The following is a 22692-nucleotide window of genomic DNA, read 5'->3' on the forward strand; positions in this document are numbered from 1 at the left end:
ACAGTGAAGGCTGTTTGGCTGTCTGGGCATGCATTGCTTAGCAGTTGGCTGCTGTATGCATGAGATAGCTTTTTACCTAATGAACTGCTCGTTGTTTTTATGAGCAACTCATTTGCATGCGATTTCATTTGGGGTCACTCACTATTTCTGCCTCGGTACCTTTTACTGAGGTGAAAATAACGAGCGGTTGTTTCTGGGGACTTTTGTGCATTGGCACCTCAATGACTAGGTTCATAGTACATAGCAACCATATATCAATAGGTTTTACAGTAGAGTTTACAACAAAGTGATTTAGATGTGTATTTCAATAACAGTTAACCAGAAGAGCATAGGCATGTGGCAACAGCGCGGGGGACTCAGGCATAGTGGAGGAAGCATGCAGAGAATGCCTTATGAATTCCTGTGTGCACAGGTGCATGTGGGTAGACATATCTGTGTTCATGGGTGCGAATGTGCATAAGTGTGAACTCAGGTGTTGGTGGGCCTGGGTACGTGTGTTGGTGTGGATCTGTCTGCGATCAGGAGAGTACAGAAGAGGAAGTTTTAAAGGATCAATTTCCTAATTGCTATATTTCAGTGTATTTGATCCTATCAGTGAGTTATTTTGCCCCATACAGGAAGACATTCTTGACCCCTTATGTATAAATTTCTTTGCAATATTCCTATGGGTTAGAAAATAATAAAATCATGCTTCTCTATCAGCCCCCTTTCCCTCCTTTAAATCCACCTATAACTTTACCACCTACTGATAATTAAATTTCTCAAAGAAACACCAGAAGAGCTCGCAGCCAGTACGTCGCCCAGCCATTTTTGATCCAAGTATGAGATAAGTAAATGTAAGATACACTTTTCACTTTAGCCAATTTTTTAATAATTGCATTATGAATGTATATGAAAGATGCAGAGATGGTCAATAGCCAAGATTGATGTCTTGAGGACTAGCACTCCTGCTCACAAAATGTCAAGTTGTTTTACCATGTGTCCAGTATATGCACATTTAATTTTTCATACACACAAAGCAATTTGTTCATATAAACTACTACTACTATTTAACATTTCTAAAGCGCTACCAGGGTTGCGCAGCGCTGAACAATTAACAAAGAAGGACAGTCCCTGCTCAAAGGAGCTTACAATCTAAAGGCCTCTTATTGTACTTAGTAAACGTAGCAAAAGCACTTACTTTTTTCTTCTTATTAGTGCTTCTTTGTTCTTCTGGGGGAGGGAAATGTTCTTCCAGAAATTCACCCAGAGCTTCCAGAAGTTCCTTCTCATACTCTCTGATTTTCACAATTCTGTTACTTAGCTCTTCAATTATCCTTCATGAAGGGAAAAAAAACAGTATCTGCTTGAAACAGAGGGGTACTATGTCACACAGCACTACATGTAAATGACAGTACTCATAGCAAAAGCTTAAGAAATTAAATATGCTTCTTCTAATATTCATAAGCCCATCATATGAAAGGCAAACTAATTGATCTCCTGCATCTTCTTAAGCTAAGCCACCTTTTTAAATTTTTTAATGAAGAAAATGAGTTTATGAGGATCCGGTGACATCACGTCCGGGAATGGTGGTGTAACAGTGGAGCTCCCAACTAACAGCCTAAAAAATATCAATAAAACTTAGCAAGCCACGCCGAACCAGGGCTGGAAAATCGCGCTCGGAAGAGCAGAGAGAGTACTAAAGAGGGGTATGCCTGAAGTGAAGAATAAAGTTCCCAACCTCTCCGCATTTTCGTATCAACAGCGGGGACAAACAGCGACGATGCAAGACGAAGAAAATGGCGCCTGCAAGGTCAGCTCGAACCAGACAGACTCAGAGCAATTAAGTGTGGAACAATTGAGAGAGGGCCCAGAGGCTAATAGCGAGGTATGGTCCAAGTTAAGTTCCTGGTTTTTAGAGATAAAAGCGGACATTAAGGAAATGCGCCATGACTTCGCGCAGCTGAGCGCGGAACTAAGGAAAGAGGTTGCAGATTTGGGTGGCCTTGTAGCGGAAGTAGAAATCGGCATGGAAGAGCAGGCGGAGACATTAGCAGCGATGGAGCAGCAAGCAAAGGATCAAAAAGCTGAGACGAAATATCCTCTGGATAAAGTCGAAGATTTGAAAAATAGGAGCAGGCGCTCCAATATACGCATCCGCAGGGTACTTGAACTACCAGAATTTTTGGACTGCGAAGCGGTGGTGCAAGGGATAGCAGCGCAGCTTCTATCCACAGCAGCGGAGCCCTATGATCAGGCGTCCATTCGCTTAGAGCGGGCGCATCATAAGTACATAAGTAGTGCCATACTGGGAAAGACCAAAGGTCCATCTAGCCCAGCATCCTGTCACCGACAGTGGCCAATCCAGGTCAAGGGCACCTGGCACGCTCCCCAAACGTAAAAACATTCCAGACAAGTTATACCTAAAAATGCGGAATTTTTCCAAGTCCATTTAATAGCGGTCTATGGACTTGTCCTTTAGGAATCTATCTAACCCCTTTTTAAACTCCATCAAGCTAACCGCCCGTACCACGTTCTCCGGCAACGAATTCCAGAGTCTAATTACACGTTGGGTGAAGAAAAATTTTCTCCGATTCGTTTTAAATTTACCACACTGTAGCTTCAACTCATGCCCTCTAGTCCTAGTATTTTTGGATAGCGTGAACAGTCGCTTCACATCCACCCGATCCATTCCACTCATTATTTTATACACTTCTATCATATCTCCCCTCAGCCGTCTCTTCTCCAAGCTGAAAAGCCCTAGCCTTCTCAGCCTTGGGGATGAGGAGACCTAACCAATCCAAGGACATAGTGGCCTGCTTCACAGAATTTAAAGTGAAAGAAGCAGTGATGAAAAAAGCAAGGGCGGCAAGTCCAGTAACCTGGAACAGCTACCCCATTGAAATTTATCAAGATCTATCTGCAACAACACTCAAAAGGAGAAGTGAACTGCGTCCAATAACCTCCCAGTTGACAGTTATAGGACTACACTGTTATTCGTTGGATTGTTATGTATTTGGAATACTGTAGCCCGGGCTATTTGTGATGCCTGCTTTATGAAAGTCTGTAATGTTATAACAGGTGCAAAAACTAATAAAAATCATTTAAATATAACCTCCCAGTTGAGGGAGGAGGGGATAGCATATAAATGGCAATATCCGTTTGCGCTCACATTTAACCAAGAAGGACAGGTGAGACGAGTGACCTCGCTAGAGGAGGCTCAGATCTACCTGCATCATAAAGCGGAAGAGGAAGAGAGTCAGCCACGGGGGCCAGCGGAGAAGATATGCAACAGCAAGCCGAAATGGCAGAGAGTCTCACATGGCAAGGGTCGTTTGAGGAGACAAATATCTGGAAAGCAGACATTACTCCCACAGGAAAAGGGAATGGTCGGGCGCTGAGCAATGCTGCATGGACTAAGAACCTGGAAGTGGACTAGTAGAAAAGGCTGGAAGAGCCGGAGACGTCACTTGATCCTCTTACAAAGACATGTCGAAAATTGGTAAATGGGCATGTCTTAGATGGTTAAGGGTGGGATGGGGAGGGAGGGAGAGGGAATGGGGAAGAGGGTTAACTCTCTGGGGGTGGCTGGCTAAATTTGAAGCGGGGAAAATGTTTAACATAGTATGTTTAAATGCGTTACATTGAATGTCAAAAGTCCCCAATGAAACGTAAACGAATGTTTAAAGATATGGTGCGGTTAAGAGCTGATGTTATGATGTTGCAGGAGACCCACTTAAAGAAGTGTCATGAAAAGTTGATCTTCCATAAAAGGTACCCAAATGTAATACAGGCCACTAGTGCACTACCTCAAAAAAAAAAAAAGAAAGGGAGTACTGATGGCCTTTTCAGATGCATACCCATGGCAAATAACTAAAAGCACAGCGGATAAGGGAGGGCGATATCTTTTGGTAATAGCTACCCTGTATGGCAAACACTACACCTTTGTCACAGTGTATGCACCTAATGAAGGACAGGGAATATTCTTAGAGGAGATAGAACGCATAATACAACAACATCTGATGGGTAGTCTGGTGATGGGGGGGGGGGGGGGGGGGGGGGGGGGGGATTTTAATCTCACAGTGAATCCAGCTCTAGATAATACAGCAGGGCACGTGGGCTATGCACGAAAGGACAGAATAGCACTGGGAAGCTTTATGGCACGATGGGGACTGACAGACCTGTGGCGAGTGACTCATATACATGAGAGGGACTATACATACTTCTCACCAATGCACAACTCCTATTCTAGGATAGATCTATGGCTGGGGGATGGGATGATAGCAGAGTCCTTGCAAGAAGTACGTATTGAACCGCGTACATGGTTGGACCATGCTCCAGTGGTTATGGTATTGAGGGCCGATAGGAGGCCAAAAGGGCCACGGTACTGGTGTATGGATGAGGCGATCCTGAGGGAACCCAAAAATATTCGGTGATAGAGAAATACTTAAGGGAGTATATAGAATTCAACAATATAGAGGGGATTTACCCAGTAAATCTATGGGAGGGCTTAAAGGTGGTTATTCGGGGGCAGTTAATAGCGCTGCGGGCACATCTGGGTAGGGTAAGAGACGAACAGGAGGCTAAAATAAGGGACGCCTCATTTGTACAAGATACATCTCATATGCTTCGGATTTTGAATGAGATTAATATCTTACCGGAAACAGCGTGGTTTGTTACCTTAGATGTGACTTCTTTGTACATGAATATTCCCCAATCAGCGGCATTGACTATTATAGAAAAGATCTTGGAGGATAGAATACAGCCAGCGCGGATTGCTACCACATTCCTTATGAACATAGCGAGATTTGTGGTTATCTTCGAACTATTTCTGGTTTGATGGGAAATATTATAAGCAAGTACATGGGGTGGCTATGGGTGCTACCCTAGCTCCGTCAATAGCTACACTATATATGGATGCCTTCGAAACAAAATTTATTTACCCTTCGAATTGGTTTGTCTCGTATATTACTGTTTGGAAAAGATTCCTGGATGACATCTTTTTTTATATGGACAGGATCGAAGGATGAGCAGGTGCAGTTCATCAGTTGATTGAATTGTTTGGATGATAATTTACATTTTACGGCTACATATCACCAATCATATATTAACTTCTTGGACATACATATTATGAAGGTTGAAAAGAAAATTGTTACATCTTTATTCAGTAAGAGTACAGACCGTAACACTTATTTACACTATGATAGTTTTCATCCACTGCATTTAAAGAATAATTTACCAATTGGACAATTTTTGCGTCTACGGAGGCTGTGTTCTTCAGTGGATGATTTTAAGTATCATGCTAAACAGTTAATGGGTAAATTTCTATCAAGAGGATAGCCGTTTAAAGTTGTATGGAAGGCGTATCTAAGAGCACGATATGCGCAGAGAGAATTACTGTTGAATTATAAGAACAATGACTCATCTGACAGAATTGTATGTGTGCTGCCATATTCATCACTAGTGAAAGATGTGACTCGGAGTATCATGACACACTGGCAAGTACTGCAGCTGGATCCTGGGTTCACTAAGAGAACATTAATAGCCTTTAATCGATCCAGAAATATGGGTGAAATTCTCTCATGGAAAAAGCAGTATCGTTTAGAGAATCAAGAGCCATGTACACATACTCAATGTGGCCAATGTCAATGGTGCCATACTTCCATGATAGGACCCACATGGCCTGATCCACGCTCCGGTTGTAAGTTAAAATCATCTGCTGTATCGGATTGTACCACTCGGATGGTGGTATATATTATCCAGTGCCCCTGTGAAAAGATCTATGTAGGAAGGAGTATGAGATCTAAAAGAACGAGATTAACGGAACATAAATCCAGGATCTCTACTAAAAAGGCTGAGGCACCTCTGGTCCAGCATTGGATGGATTATAACCATGATATTACTGATATACGCTGGAGAATTATTGATCAGGTTAAAGAGGGTTGGGAGGGTGGTAACCTAGAAAAACTGCTGAACTATAGAGAACAATACTGGATATTTACTTTGAACACAGTGGAACCCCACGAATTAAATCGTGAAATAGAATGGACTACCTTAATTTAAAGTGCTCTGATTAAGTATGCACTGCGTGTATACGTCAAATCAGCTGTTCTAGACCGGAAGTGGGATTGACGCCCCGGCGGTATAGGTCTTTAAAAGTGTTTAGAATAGATGATAGCGGCCATTTTTGAAATGCTGCAATGTGGATGCAGGTTTGGTTTATAAGCTTTGCCTTTGTCTTTATATAAGATTTATGAGGAAATGTACTATTATTCTTTGATCAATTTTTTGTGTTTTTCAGGAGACCACCTTGATACAGCTATTAGCAAAACGTAGATCTATGTCGGTGGACTAGTGTCTCCAATATGATTTAAGCTCTTTAAAAAGCTAAGTAGTTTCATGAAATAAGTATTTAAATGCTGAAAGTTGAAAAAGATATAACTTTAGAAATTTATTTTTGATAAAAAGTAAAATATAAAAATAATATGAAGATCTATGAGGATTGCGGTGGTGCTCCTTTAAATTTGAAATCTGCATGGCTCAGTTAGCCAAGACGGAAGCACACATGCTATCTGATGATGTCATATAGAAAAAAGGCTATATAAATCTGTACTGGATATGTGAATGTATTCTTGATTTAAAGTTAGTGTGAAGTAGAGCGAAGTTTGAAGATATTGATTGATTGCTCCCTTCCGTATATACTATGTATGCCGGCTGTTAACACTGATATATAATCCTATGGGCATCCCTAGCATTTAGCATGCGGTAAACATTATCAGGGGTTCTCAACCCAGTCCTCAGGACACACCTAGTCAGGTTTTCATGATATTCACAATTAATATGCATGAGACCAATTTAAATGCACTACCTCCATTGTGTGCAAATTTATCTCATACATATTCATTGAGGGTATCCTGAAAATCTGTCTAGGTGTGTCCTGAGGACTGGGTACCCCTGCCCTATACTATACTGTTCCCTCAGGTTTTTGTAGCCCAAATATATGACCCTACATTTTTTAGCACTGAATCTTAGTTGCCAATTTCTGGACCATTCTTCAAGCTTCATTAGATCCCTCCTCATGCTATCCACACCATTAGAAGTGTCTATTACAGAGTTTGGTTTCGTCCACAAAAAGGAAAACCTTACTAGACAGCCCTTCCGCAAAATCACTCACAAAGATGTTAAAAAGAGCCAGACTAAAGACCAATCTCTGCGGCTCATCACTGGCACCATTTTTTTTTCTTGGAGTGAACTCCCATTTACCACTACTCTCTGTCTCCTTCTACTTAACCAGTTTCTAACCCAGTCAGTCACTATAGGGCCCATACCAAGTGTATTCAATTTATTTATCAGTCACCTGTGTGGAACTGTGTCAAAGCCTTTGCTAAAATCTAAGTATATCAAATCTAGCACTCACCCTAACTCCAATTGTTTGGTTGCCCAGTCAAGAAATTAATCAAATTCATCTGACAAGACCTACCTCTAGTGAAACTGTGCTGCCTCAGGGACTGCAATCCATCTAATTCCAGAAACATCACTGTATTAGAAGTATTTCCATTAATTTGCTCACCACAGAGGTCAGACTATCCAGCCAGTGGTTCCCAACCTCCTCCTTAATTCCACTTTTGTAGAGAGGGACCGTTATCTGCCCTTATCCAGTCCTCCAGTTCTACAAAAACACCTCAGAAGCATTGAAAAGATCAGACAGTGGAGCTTCCAGAACTTCTCTGAGTTCCTTCAGTACCTTCGAATGTCTCTCATCTGGCTCCATCACTTTGTCTACTTTTAGTGTAGCTAGCACCTGCGGTTCTACTCCCAGCCCTTCATCCACGAATACAAAACAGAAATATTTGTTAAGTAATTCTGTTTTATCCTTATCAGCTTCTACATATTGCTTCTCTTCACTCTTGAGCCTCAGAATGCCACTTCTGCACTTCCTCTTAACACTTACATATCTAAAAAAAATATCTTGCTCCCCAATTTTACCTTATTGGCTATTTTTTCTTCCATTTCCATCTTTGTTTTCTTGAGTATTTTACAAGTTTCCTTTAGCTTTTCCAGGTATTGTTGCCTGTCTTCTTCCTCTTTCTGCCATCTCTTGCATTTATGAAGGCTAACCTCTTTTCCCTTACCTTTTCAGCTACTAGTTTTGAGAACCAAAGTGACCTTCTTTTTCTCTTACTTGCAAGTGATCATCCATTACATCTTCAGAAATACTCTCTCTATTCATAAACACCAGATCTAATATGGCCCTATCCTGCATTAGTTCCATTACCATCTGCTGAAACAGTTCACCTTGTAGAGAATCAAAGATAACCTTACTTCTAGATGTCCCAGTGAACATCCAGCATATCAAAATCACTTATCAGTAGCACTTCCCCTTTCCTAGCTATCTAGTAAATGTCTTTAATTAAACAGCTGTCCATTTTTTTCTGCCTGTGAAGGAGGCCTGTATATCACACCAATGTAAATACATTTTCCATTCCCGCTTTCCAGATTAATCCACAGTGCTTCCACTTCACCCTTAAGTCCTGCAATTATGCCGCTTTAATATAATCCTTAATATATGCCACTTCTCCGCCCTTTCTTCCTACTCTGTCCTTCATGAAAAGATTACAGTCCAGTATAACTATATATCCCAGCCATGGTTCTCAGTGAACGTTTCCTTGACCACCACTAAGCCCCTGAATTGAATACTGTGCTATAAAGTTGGATATTAACTTGAGAATAAATAAACTTCCTATATTCATGTTTAAGTTTGATGCTTGGGGAAGGCAGTACATTAGCAAGGACTGCTTGGTTTCAAATAGATAATAGAAGTAGGAGGGAGTAGGGTTAACAATTAGTCTTCCAACAAAACTCTGGTGAATAGAAGGAGCTGCAAAAGTATATTTATTCAATCAACAGCTAGGACTTAGCTTTTGATTGAATTATACTTTTGCAGCTCTGTCTATTCACAAGACTTTTGTTTGAAGACCAATAGTATTGTCATTATTGAAAAAAAAGATTTTAAAAAATATTAAAACCACCTTTTAGTTTGAATTGCTTGAAACTGACAAGTCAGGAAGACACTTCTGTATATTTATATTCTCCATTAATACTGGCTGCTCATTAGGCAACATCAATTGGATATTTTCTAATATGTTTATTTTTAGTGGATATTTGCATTTCTAGGTATTTTATGGAGATTATAATAATGGGTATGATATAGATACTGGTCCTGGGTGAGCACCAATACTAGTTCAACAAAATTCAACCCTCAAAGAGAAAAATAAAAAAATGAAAAGAAAGCAATGCATCAATTCATTAAAGAATGCCATTGTTTGTCCATAAAGTCCATTCTGACTTAAGGGCTCTTTCCCCCGGCATATATACATACACACACCCTCCCCTCCGTTTGTCCACATGCCATATTTTTCTATCCTCGACCCTTGCGGCACTCCGACCCAACACCAAACATGAAAAACAAAGGAGGAAGTCAGTTGCACATTAGGCTATGTCCTCCTCCTCTGCCACTCAAAGTTCAATGCAAAATCTGAACCATGTGGCTCTACAGTCCTGAACAGTTAAAACTTTGCATTCAGTGCCAAATTGCCAGAAGAGAAGGACATGGCTCAATGTGGAACCACCCTCCTTCTCTTCTGCTTGTAGTATTTAGTGCCAGGCTAGAGGGTACACATCTTCATGAGATTAGGGGGGGGGGGGGTAATGTGAAGGAAGAGAACTAGATATTCTGCAGGGCGGAGGAGAGGGAGATATATTGAGGGATTCAGCAATGCCATGGGGCAGTAGTGTATAGGGATAGCCATTGAGAGAGTGCTATGAGGAACTATATATTGGGGTAAGGGGTGGGCACTGACAGAGTTATAAGGGAGGGTGTATTTGGCACCCAGTCATAATAGTCCTGACAAAATAGCCCCGACAAAAAAGCCCTGAGAAAAGAGCCTTGTAACAAAATAACCCTTGATATTTCACACCCTAACAAAATAGCCCCTCCCACAAAACAACCCTTGACAAAATAGTCCCCTTAACAAAACAGCCCCCTAAGAAAAAATGACATCACAAAAACTATAATAAACTACAAGTGAAATCTTCACTGATAAAGACTCCTACCAGCATTCAATTGCATAAAGCATATATAAATAAACAAAATTCTACAGCTACAAACTGATATTCATGATCTGTTCTGCTATTTAAAGAAACTATTCTTCCATCAACATGCTAATTAAAAAAATATATACATATTGTCGTCATTTTCATAGTCTTACCAACCTTATCCTGTTTGCCAAGTTAAGATTATTAGGAAAAAAAAATGCAGTCCCATATTTTGGGCAGCCTGATCGGGCCCTTTGGTCATGCAGCTAACTTGTCAAGGGTTTTATTGTGGGCAGGCTGTTTTGACAGTGGCTGTTATGTCAGGGACTATTATATTTGGAGCTTTTATTGTTTGGAGTTTTTTTTTTTTTGTCGGGGCTATTTTGACCAGGTACCACTGTATTTATCCATCCAGTAGTTTGCAGTCTCATAATATAAACTGCAGGTCAGACAATGAATAAAAATCACTGAAATAGAGGGGCAATTGATAGCAGTTCCCCCTCCTTTCAGGTTATTGGCAGGGCTGGTGATTGACAGTGCTATGGAAGGTATATGGCAGGGGTGGTGACAGAGTTATGCAGAGTGTATGCTGTAGGGGGGAGGGGTTCAGCGTGATCTAGGAGTGTGTAAGCGGGGGGGGGGGGGGGGGGGGGGGGGGAATAGACGAATTTTAGAAACACGAACTATGAGGCTGTGTGCGCCCTGGGCAGGATTTGAGAAAGAGGAATGAAGAGAAAACTGGGAGGAGGAGGGGTCTTGCTAGATGATGGAGAGAGAGAGCTGCTCCACCCTGGAAAGAGCACCTTGTGGTGAGATGCAAAAAGTTTTGGTCTTAGTAGAAGGGAGGTAGAGGAGTGAGACCTGGTTTGCACACTTCATAAAATCCAGTTATCCCTTTGTTCATGTCATGTGTTGTCTGGCAGTCTTATACATGGTTGCTCTAGCCAAAAAGGATTTGCTAGGAGCTCATCTGGGCTGTCAGCAGGCCCCCCTGCCCTCCACTCTGCAAAGCTCCTTTTCCTATGTTTACTCTTTTGCATTGATGCTTGCCAGGGAACAGTAAGTACACACAGCCACAACTGTACTCTGGTGCAATGGTATGACACTACCATTTGATTCCCGGACAGTACCATTTCAGTTGATTTTTGTTTTGTTTTAGGTAAGCCAGGAATTTTGTTCCTTGCTGTGGTAGCATGTGAATGTATTGCCAAAAATATTGTGCCCTTCTCACCCCTCCTTTGCTTTTTAGTTACTGTTTTCTTGTTTCTCAGCATGCCTAGCTGTGGAGGATGACTGACTGTGGAACAAAAGATTGAGGAGAAACTAGTACAGAAAAAGATATGGGAATTCAGGAGGTAGCAGACATGCTTGGTGGAAGTCTAGAAATCCTGTGCACTGAGTATTACTGTGAGAGCTGTCCAAGCTGTATGGAAGCTATCCATTTAGTACTGGAATTAAGCTTCAAGACTTAATCATAAATCTATGCAATTTGTAATTTCTAAAGGGAAAGCACAATGCATGTTAGCCACTGCTGTCTTTGGGTGTCTCTTGCAGTTAATGTAGCTGAGCAAAGTTTCTTGGTAATGGAAAGGATATAACCTAACTGCTGAAGAGAACCTGATGCTCTCCCTCATTGTATTTTTTTTTTATACTTGGGACTGGATCTGTCAGGGAGGAGGGAGCCTGAGCAAGGAGAAAGCGGGTTAAGTCTGGAGAGAGCTTTGCCTTTATCATGGGGGAATTCTATGCCAAAAATTTACAGATAAGGATTACAGAATTTAAAAAACCTGTATGCTGAATTTTCAAAATTTTTTGTTTGGGGCAAAAATTTCCCCAATTCTAACAACTACATTTTGTTGCTCTGCAGTTGGTTCTTCAGCATAGCACCTTCTTTATTCTTAAGCAAGAGAACAGGTTGTCAGCAGTATTCTGTTCCATTACTTAGTACAGATACTATGTACAATATTTCAGTCAAAGATCAACATGGCTTTATCCCAACTAACAAGAAAGAATGATTATATTTTGCTCTTTAAATGCTTGGAAAAAAGTCAATTAGAAGGAAAAGGAAAAAAAAATACCTCGTCTCCGAAGTCTCTACCACTAGATTTCTCAGTTCTTCCTGTCTTGCAGTAAGAGCTTTGACCAGCTGTTCTTGCTCCTCCAACCACTTTTGTTCTCTTTTAGAAAGCAAAGTAATATTTACATGAGAGGAAAAGATAACAACTTTCATAGATCCAGTAAAACTGTCACTGTTAAGCAATTTTGAGATGAACTTTTAATTCTGGAGTACATGGTGTACCTTTGCAAATCTTCTTTCAACTTCCTATTCTTTGACTGAACACAAGACAGCATCATTTCAAGCTCATGGTCTACTTTCTGTAACTATACGAAAGAGAAGTATACATTAAAAACATTGAGTCATACTGTTCATTCTGTAGACATTAATCATCTGTGTCCTATTCTTTTAACAAATTGTATTGAAAAAAAATCAATAAAAATAGATGGTGCTGATCTTAGAAATTATAAAAGGTAGGAAGAATAATTTTGCTAAGGATTAATGTCTGAAGGTTGTACCCATTCAGCTATTCCAACATATCATCTGTGACAAAATTATCCAGGGAAGACTTAGTAGCAGCAGATTACAAGGTTCTGTCTTCTCCGGTAAAAATCCAGTGCACAACTGTGTCCAGACTTCTGATGCTCCTTGGTTAACAAGGCCATCTCTAACCTGTGTGAGGAAATCTAAAGACAGTAGTATCTCAAATCAAGATGGTAAAGATAGGAAAGGGACTGCTGCAGAGAGGAAGTTGTAGCTGAATGTTCCAAGGCTGCGCACTGTCTTAGTGTACGACTTCTAATACAAGTTGAACAAGTTTTGTTCCTCAATGCAGTAAACTAATGGTATGCAAATTACCGCCATGTTAAGTGAGTGCTGTCAGGAAAAAAAAAACTCCAGCACACCCCATGGTGGTAGTATGCAGCTGTTTACTGTTGAAGAGCAAATAATGTCTCCCGTCTTGTTAGTGCATGGAGATATGTTTTAAAAAGCCTCCCCATCCCTCACCCCTGATCCCAGAAAGGACCTCCCCATGCCCAATCTCCCACCCCCAACAGTACCCCCAAAAATCTCCAGTAGCAGAGATGCCAAGTTACCCAGTTCAAGGCTGGGGATTTTGGGACAGTCCTGGATTTCTGAGCAGTCAATCCTAGTGCATTATGGGACTTACAGCACTGATTTCAATGCGTAGGATCAGGAACTACAAGTCCCACACACTCCTTTGTCATGTAAGTTCAAAACCAGGACTGTCCCAAAATCTCCTGATAGAACTAAGTAACTTGGCATCTTTGCAGCAGTCTAAGGACCGAACCCCCTCCCCCCCAAAAAAATCCTTGGTAGTTTAGAGGACCCAGGCACCCCTCACCCCCGCGCATACCTTGAACAAAAGGCAGGAAACAAGGGCCACTCATTCCTCCTGCCTCTGTCCCACCACCTGACCCTGCATAATGCAAATTGGAATTCACTGCATGGGTTTAGGAACCACCATTTTAGAAGACAGAAGTGCAGAGACAGGATCAAGTGGGCACCACTCCTGTTTTTTGTTCACAGTACATGAGAGGGTGGGGTGGGGGGAGAATTACAGTCCACTAGACTTCCAGGGATATTTTAGATGGTTTCAAGGAGGGGGTGGGTCCCTTTCTGGGGTCCTGAGGTAGGTGATTGGGTGGTAATGTTAGCTATTCTGCCCTTACTGCAGAACAAGATAACCCTCCTAAATGCCTCCTCAGACCTGGCATTTAGGTTCCTGCATTAAGCTCACTTTAAAAGTTTTCTTCAGCAGTTCTCTGCATTCGGGTGAAACAGCTAAAAGCCCCATTTTAAAATGTGTGTTGGTATCTAATGCAAGGCCTTGCTTCTTTACAAAATCCTTTTCTGCATCAGGTACTCAAAACATTTGAGCTTCTAAACAGGCAAAGATGATTCCACTCAGACCATGAGCAGTCCTGCCTCCAGTGCCATCGGTTTGCTGCGTGTCTCTCCTTGTTTGTTGATGTAGGCCACCGTCATCACATTGTTGAAGAACACCCGCACCAGGGAAACCCTCAACAGTGGCGCAAATGCTGCCAGTGCCCTAAGAACCACCCTCACCTTGCCACTGAGCCTCCAGTGTTTCGCCAGAGTACCAGACCACATCCATAGTGAGGCAGCTTGGATAGAGAAATCATATTAATTTGTTAATTCTGTTTAAGTTTGGTTCAGTCCTGTAAAGTGGTAGAATGGCATCTGGTTTTAATTACTCAAATGTCTAGCTTTTGCTAGACTAGAGGTTAGAAAGGTCAGCGAGAAATGAAACTTTCTTTGTCCCTTTTTGAGTGATGGATTGTTAAGGCTGGTTCATAGGTATTATTTACCACATCTGGATGCCATTCTGAGTAAGGCATACTGGACAATCTCGAGGGGATCAGCAAGCAAGCTATTTTAAAAGATTAGGCTGAATGCTGTTTAGAAGGAGATAGAGTAGATTTAAATAATTCTAGATAATTTAGATTTTGTCTTATAAGGAATTCTGATTTCTGCTTATTTTAAAATATGTTTTATTCTGTTTAATTAATAAGTTTTATTTCTCCCTGTAAAATATCTTTTCAATTCAGTGTCTGACTTTCAAGTGAGATTTGTCTGCAGTTTAAGAGGTCATCATCTGGTTTAAATTATCCACAGTCCTAGCTAGTTCTGTGTATGAAGCTAGAAGGTGAAAGAGGTCAGGAAAAGTCAAGTCTTCTCCTTGATGGATTATAGCTAAGTGTAGGACTGGTCTCCTGAAAGTAATAAAAAACCATGTCTGTGTGCCATTAAGCAAGACTGGCCCCTTGGCCCCTTAATGAATGCCAGAGTCCAGTTAGCATGAAGTTAGCTGGGAATCTGAGAATTTAATAATAATAAAATGCAGGAAATAGGTGCCACATTGTCTAGTTTGAGAGGCCCCAGGTCATAGGTCAGTTTAGGAAATATCTCAAACCTATGTAACTGATATTTTTGAGTAAATGTGTAGAGATAATTAGTTCAAGACAGGGTAATCAATCTATTCTTTACCATCTGGTGAGAAAGGGGGGCTAGAGGGGTTTAGGACCCTATATAAATGAGAACAGAAGCAGCTTACGTTAGAAGAGAAGGAGATGAGAGACAGAGACACAAGACACAGAGAGCTGAAGAGAAGGAGAGAGCTAGCGCTGATGTCCTACTTTGTTTGCTGGCAAATAAAGAAGATTTCTCTCTCATTCTGGTGTGTGGTGTTTGACTCCTGAAGTACCACAGATTCTGCTAACAATAGTGGTAATTCCTGCAACAATAGCACTGTTTACTGTTTGTTGGTTGTTTACTGTTTGTTGGTCAGCGGGTGGTGCACACCAGTGGTTTTCTTTTTTTTGGTGGGATGCGCTCTTGCCTGATAAAGACAGTTCTTGAGACTCTGTGGACTTCCGGTTGGGGTTTATCTTTTTGTTGCTTTGGAGGGGTTCATTGCCAAGTTGCTGTTGGTTAGGGGCCATGGAGGGGTGGACAAAGGGGTGGGTGTTAACTTGATGGTTCCTAGGATGGGAACCCAGAAGATTATGGGAGATGGGGGAGGGGGAAGTGCAATTGGAAGTGGATGTTATAGGGTCTGTGGGGGAATACACATGTTTCATCACTTTATTGGCTGTGCAGGATAGCTCAAGGAGGAGACTCTCTTGGTTACGGTTTTTCACCTTGTGATGGGGGTGGGGGGGGAGGAGGCTGAATGTTTGTTGAAATTTCTGGGAGTGAACTATGTCTTCTGTTCCAAAACAACTGTGTTCCTTTTTGGATGCTAAAAAAACTGGCAATATCCACTCCAAATTCAATGAATGCCAACGACAATTAGGTACATTTATAATTAAGATCATCATTATAGCCTTTTCTTCTTTATTTCTTCTATGATATCTCCCTGTTTCTTCTGGTATCCACCTCCCTAAAAATTGTAGTCTAATAGGATTTTATTTTTGTTGATTTTTGATTTCCAAGGCGCCCTTTTACTAAAGCTTAGTGTGCACTAACTGCTAAGAAACCCATAGATATAAAATGGGTTTCTTGGCATTTAGCGTGCACGTAGCTTTAGTAAAAAGGCCCCATAGGTTTTCTTGAATATTTTTGACCAGTGTTATTGTAACTATCAGATGCTTGTGAATTTGGAAAGTTGATTAAAAAAAAAAAAAGACTCATGGTGCTTAATCCCGGCCTTGGTTCTGACTGAGATAGAAAATAAGAGAAAGGAGGAACAACCAAGCCAAGCCCCCCCTCCAACAAAAAAAAAAAAAAAAAACATACATACAGAGGGTGATTTTTTAATAGGTTGTAGAGGTTGAGAGGCCAAGTAGTGTTTATGTTATAAAGAATTGGTATATGCATCTATACCAAATCCACAAAACAAACAGGAAATCCTCTACATAACTAGCATACAGTCCAAGGGAAGTAGAGGAGGACACAAATGACCACAGGGAAGGTACAAATGAACTTCTTTATTCAAAAGCACCAGCCTTAGGAACCTGACACAGGCCGTGTTTCGGTGGGCAATGCCATCTGCTTCAGGGTTACTAATAAGGCTCTTAATTGCTCTCCCAGGATACAAATACTGACGCAAAAACAGAACTGGTCTGCACTGCAGTCAAAGCAAAGTGCTTCTAAGATCAAGCACTTTGCTTTTTGCATCAGTATTTGCATCCTGGGAGAACAATTAGGGGGTTTCTTTTACTAAGGTGCACTGAAAAATGGGCTGCACTAGTGTAGGTGCGTATTCTACGTGCGCTCAGATCCGATTTTCAGCGCACCTGTAAAAAAGCCCTTTTTAAAATTTTTGCCAAAAATGGACATGCAGCAAAATAAAAATTGTTGCGCATCCATTTTGGGTCTGAGACCTTACCACCACCCACTGACTTAGCGGTAAGGTCTCATATGTCGTGGTAATCGTCTACGTGCGTAGAATGATTACCACCCGATTTCCACCGCGCACCAGAAAATAAAAATTATTTTCAGGCGTGCGTAGCGGATGCACGTAAAAAATGAAATTACCGCTCGGGCCACACAGTAGCTGGGCAGTAACTCCAAATTGACATGCGTTGGGTGTGCAAAGGCGCCTACGCGGCTTAGTAAAAGGGCCCTTTAGAGCCTTATTAGTAACTCCTGAAGCAGGTGATGGCACCCACCGAAACACAGCCCGTCGAGTTCCTAACTCTGGAGCTTTTGAATAAAGAAGTGCTTTTGTACCTTTCCCTGTAACTCGTGGTCATTTGCGTCATCCTCTACTTCCCATGGACTATATGCATCTATATAAATTTGCTATGCAAAAGCAGTAAAAAAAAAAACAAAAACAGCTAACATGAAGGCATAGACATTTACACCTGCTAGCAAGTAGATATAAATGTTCAAGTGTAAAATGTGAGCCTGAACGTATTTTATCAAGTATGTGTGTAAGTCATAACTACCCGCACACCAACCAAAATCCACCCCAAATATGCCCACACCAGTTACATAAAACTACACACAAGAAAAACCTTCATAAAAATTAACCCCCACATTGTTTAGAGAACACCATAAACTAGCGATAGACTTACCTCTTCTTTTCCCATTGCTAGCAGAATTTCCTGATTGTCAGGGAGTACTAGAAAACAAAACAGTAAAGCACCATCATGTTTCTTCCATTTAATTACACTTTGTTGTTGTTTTTTTACAGTCCAATTCAAAATTGCTATCTGTCAGAGATGTCCATGATGTTGCTCAAAAAGAAGCAAGGGAAATTCTATAAAGAAAAAATTTTAATAAGTAACTAAATAGTCAGTTATTTAGATGGTAACCCAGTCACTGCTGTGAATACTTATATCCCAAGTGCTAATCATGATGGGATTTTTTCAAGACTGCCAAAATGTTCCTTCTTTACTCTTGATTCCCTTGTGATGAGCAGAAACTTAAGGGCCCTTTTATGAAGCGGTAGTAGGGCTACTGCTAGGTTTGCATGTGGCGAATCAGCCCTATCACCGGGGTCATCCAGGAGCCCAGCAGTAGTTCCGGGTCTGATGCGCACCATTTTCAACACTAGGAAATATTTTTTTTTAGTTTCTAGTGCTGGTAGGTGGGGAGTGGGCGTGCCCACCGGTAATCATGAGCTGCCCAATTACTCCCAGAGACCTCACCACCTCCTAAAAAGGTAAGGGCTCCAGAAGAAAATAGCCGCACAGCAATTTTTTAAAGTACCACACGGACCATTACTGCCGCCTTTAAAAAAAAAAAAACCTTTTACCTGCTGTGGTATAAGATGGCCTTGGCATGTGGCAATCCCAGGCGCCGACGTCACCTTGGGACACCTTTTACTGCCACTTGGTAAAAGAGCCCCTTAGTGCACTTAAACCATAAAGATACTTCACTAAGTAAAAAAAAAAATGCATCTTAAGTAGGCAAAGAGCTAAATTATAGATACCCATCTATCATAGTTAAGACATCTATATATATAATTCTCACCACCAACGTTCTACGAGCCTGCCTGCCTGTGTCCGTAACTTTCTTCGCTGGGCTCCGAAGCCCTAGCTGACGTCACTGGACCCATTATGCCGTAATTCGCGGCGTGGATAAATGACGTGATCAAGTTGGAATGTTTGTGTGCATGCGTCTGACGTCGGACGCACAAACTGATTCAAACTTAATCACATCATTCGTCCACGGCTCCACGCTGCGCGGCCGAGAACAGGACTTCGGCTGGCGGGGATTGGGGTCCCCCGCCAGCACAGGTACGTGACGGCGGCAGCAGGGGACGGTTGGCAGCAGGAAGGGGGGCAGGAACTCCGGGAGGGGGTCTAGAAATCGGAGGGAGGGGGGGTCTTGAAATTGGAGGGAGGACGGCAGGGAGGTGGGATCTGGAACTCGGAGAGAGGGAGGGGGGTCTGCAAATCGGAGGGAGGGAGGCTGGGAGGTGGGGTCTGGAACTCGGAGGGGGGTCTGGAACTGGGGGGGGGGGAGGGGCTCTGGAATTCAGAGGAGGGGACGAGAGGGGAGGAGGGGGAATGCACCACCTGTACTAAAACTAAAAAAAAACAACAAAAACGGGGAGACGACCCTGGAACTCGGAGGAATGGAGAGAGGGGGGACAACGACGACCCTGGAACACGGACGAAGGGGGGACGGGACACTGGAAGTGGGTGGGAGGGAGCGGCCCCAGGCACACACACTCTCTCTCACAGACACACACTCGCACATAGTCTCACTCAGTCTGTCACACACACACACTCGCAAATTCACTTTCTCTCTCTCACACAGTCACTCTCACACACACTCTCTCAAACATACACACTCTGAGGAAAACCTTGCTAGCGCCCGTTTCATTTGTGTCTGAAACGGACCTTTTCTACTAGTTTAGCAATAAAATGTACCTGGGTGAGACGGATTACACATTTCCCCCCTTTCTCTAGAATCGTACTCTGTTGAGAATAAGGTGTTTTCTTTCAGAAATTTGAAACATGACATGGTCTGACCAATCACTGACTGCAGAAAATATTGGGACTTGATTCACGGAAGTGACGTCACCCACGAAGATGGCGGTTTAGCGCTTTTGCTCCCGCTCATCGCAGCACAAAGAGCACGAGGTCTCCCAACAGAGGCAGCGTTGCTGCAGTTTTTTTGACCCCCAGCGATAGCCACAAAGCGCGTGCATCGAATCGCGATGAGCACGCAAGCGGACCTAAGCCAATTCGGCTTTAAAAGCGGAACATCGGCGAACCACGAGGCAGGAGCAGGCGACCCTCCCCCACGCGCCGGAAAACCAACGGCTGAGGTCACTCAGAACAGCCCATGCCTTTTCGGGGAGGAACCGGAACCGTCAGTGGTGGACCCCTTAGCGGAGCTGAAAGAATGGCTGCAAGCGATCCGGACGGATGTAAAAGCAGTCCGGGCGGAGCTGGAAACGCTGGGATCCGACCTCCGAGGTGAAATCAGAGATTTGGGGGGTCGCGTGGAGGAGGTGGAAACCCGGATAGAAGAACACTCGGAAGAGATTGGGGCACTGGACCGAGCGGTCGCAGATGTTCGTTTGGGCCAGCAACAACTGACAGATAAGTTGGAGGACTTGGAGAATAGAAGTAGAAGGCACAACCTACGCTTCAGGGGCATACCTGAAACCCCGGAATATACTGATTGCGAAGCAGTGGTCCAGAAAGTGGTGAGCGCCATCTTGGAAGAGGCGGGAAATCCGCTGGGGGCCGAGGGAATAGGCCTGGAACGCTCCCACAGATCTCTGGGTCCAGCGAGAAACAATCTACCCCCTGATATTATTGCCTGCTTTCAAGACTACAAGTTGAAAGAACGGGTGCTCCAGGCGGCAAGACGCCTCCAAAGTTTTAAATGTGACACATTCCCAATAGAAATCTATCAAGATTTGGCGGCGGCTACCTTAAAACGCCGCGCGGAGTTGAAACCAGTCACAAGGCGGATGCAGGAACTGGGTATCCGATACCGCTGGAAACACCCTTTTGCTCTAGTATTTTACAAAGATGGACGGATGCATCAGGTGAGATCACTGGCTGAAGCTCGAGCAGTGTTACCAGAGGCACAGCATGAAGCTCCCTCGGAGACCTCCGGGAGAGTTAGCAAGAACAAGACCCAGACGCCCCACTCGAAGTGGCAGCGTGTGGGTAAAGGACACAAGCGCCTACAACGCCAGCAATCTGCTGGTCATCTGACATGACTGTGGGTAAGGGGGGGTCACTGCAATGCTACTATATGTCAGGTGGAGACCTGACATTTGTTTAGAGGTAATAGCCTTGTAGTTTTTGTCAGTTAAGTTTACAATGGTTTGGATAATTGTTGGCGGGAGACCTGTAAGGGAGTTATAAAGTTATAAGGCTGCGGTGGGGGAGGGGGGATACAGGGAAGGGGTTTGGATAGCAGCGTGGAATGGGTGGATGACAAAAAACACAAATGTGCCAGGGTGGGCTTTGGGCGTTTAAAGATGATGAAGGGATGCAAGAAGTAACACTGGCGCTCCTGAATGTCAGGGGTTTAAATGTGCCTATGAAGCGGCAGCTTCTGTTTAGGGAGTTGACTCGCTTAAAAGTAGACATAGCCCTGATACAGGAGACCCATTTAAAGAAGCAATATGAGGGGTTGTGCAAACACCGCCAGTATCCACATATCTTCTATGCCTCAAACACACTGGGCACTAAAAGTAAGGGGGTCATGGTGGCATTTAATGATTCTCGCCCATGGCAGTTTCAAAAGGTTATTAGGGACAAGGGAGGTCGTTTTCTCTTGATAACTATGCAACTGGGGGCACAAAAATACACTATAGTGAATGTATACGGGCCCAATGAAGATCTTGCGGAATTTTTTCAGCACCTAGATCGGGTGCTTTTGGCACACGGGGAGGGGAATTTGCTAGTAGGTGGTGATTTCAATATTACCCCTGATCCACGGCTGGACAATTCCTCTACATCAGTAAAATATGCCCGTCAGGGACAAGAGGCACTCCAGACTTTTTTGGCTAGATGGCATTTGGGGGATACCTGGAGGCAGGCCCACCCCACCCAACGAGATTACACATTTTTCCTTGGTCCACAACTCGTTTTCCCGTATTGATTTCTGGCTAGGGGACGCGACTGTCATGGGAAATATCAGGGACCAACGCATTGAGCCCCGTACATGGTCGGACCATAGCCCGGTCATGCTTGTGCTGAGGACATCAAAGGGGCGACACACTGCTCCACAGTGGAGGTTGGATGATGCATTGCTGGCTGAGGTGACCCAGGTGCTCCAATTTGAAAGGCTTATTAAAGAATACTTCCTGTTTAATGATACTGGGGAAGTCTCACCAGGGGTGCTTTGGGAGGGCTTCAAGGCAGTCATGAGGGGTCACTTTATTGCGTTAAAAGCTCATATCTGCAGAGAAAAAACCCAGGCAGAGGACACTGGACGCAGGAGACTAATGCAGGTGGAGAAATTAATTCGCAGACAGGGCCCGGGAGTCCCCGCACAAAAGTTGCTAGACCAAGCTCATAAAATTAGACAAGAGATTCGCGAGCTTCAGTTGGCAGACATCTCAGAGCAGTTACAAAGGGTACGCCAGTCACATTTTGAGCTTGGCAATAAAGCCAGTAGGCTCTTAGCATATAAATTATAACATCAGGCACTTAGAACGCATGTCCCCCGTTTAAAAGATGAAAAAGGTGATTGTACCACAGATCCGGGGTCCATACAAGCAATCTTTCAGCGTTATTATGAGAAACTTTATACCCCGGACATTAACCCAGAGGAGGGGGAGATCACTGCTTTTTTTAGACCGGGTGTATCTGCCAACACTTACGGAGGGTGCACAAGCTAGGCTTTCTAGGCCAATTGAGCTAGAGGAGGTAATAGGTGCTATTAAAGAGTTGGCGCCTAGCAAGGCCCCGGGCCCCGACGGCTTCACCAATAAGTTCTACAAAACCTTTGCATCTCTTATGGCTCCGGTGCTGCGAAGGGTATTTAATGACCTAGGAAGGAGAGGATCTCTGCCAGAGACTTGGCATCTAGCGAACATTATAGTTTTGCCTAAACCAGGCAGGGATCCTCAATTGAGCAGCTCTTAT

The 22692-nt window shown here is 43.1% G+C and overlaps 1 protein-coding gene across 3 annotated transcripts in view; it reads right to left on the reverse strand.

The window, feature by feature from the left end:
• CENPK (centromere protein K) overlaps positions 1-22692 on the reverse strand; it is a 75808-nt gene that overhangs the window by 21013 nt on the left and 32103 nt on the right. For all 3 annotated transcript variants that reach the window (XM_030193185.1, XM_030193187.1, XM_030193186.1), the window contains exons 6-9: positions 17698-17744; positions 12374-12456; positions 12153-12251; positions 1181-1316 (exon numbers count right to left, since the gene is read on the reverse strand). In XM_030193185.1, the coding sequence (XP_030049045.1) occupies positions 1181-1316; positions 12153-12251; positions 12374-12456; positions 17698-17744 (365 nt within the window). The remainder of the gene's footprint in view (positions 1-1180; positions 1317-12152; positions 12252-12373; positions 12457-17697; positions 17745-22692) is intronic.

The sequence above is a fragment of the Microcaecilia unicolor genome, chromosome 2, assembly GCF_901765095.1.
Source record: "Microcaecilia unicolor chromosome 2, aMicUni1.1, whole genome shotgun sequence".
NCBI classification, from domain to species: domain Eukaryota; kingdom Metazoa; phylum Chordata; class Amphibia; order Gymnophiona; family Siphonopidae; genus Microcaecilia; species Microcaecilia unicolor.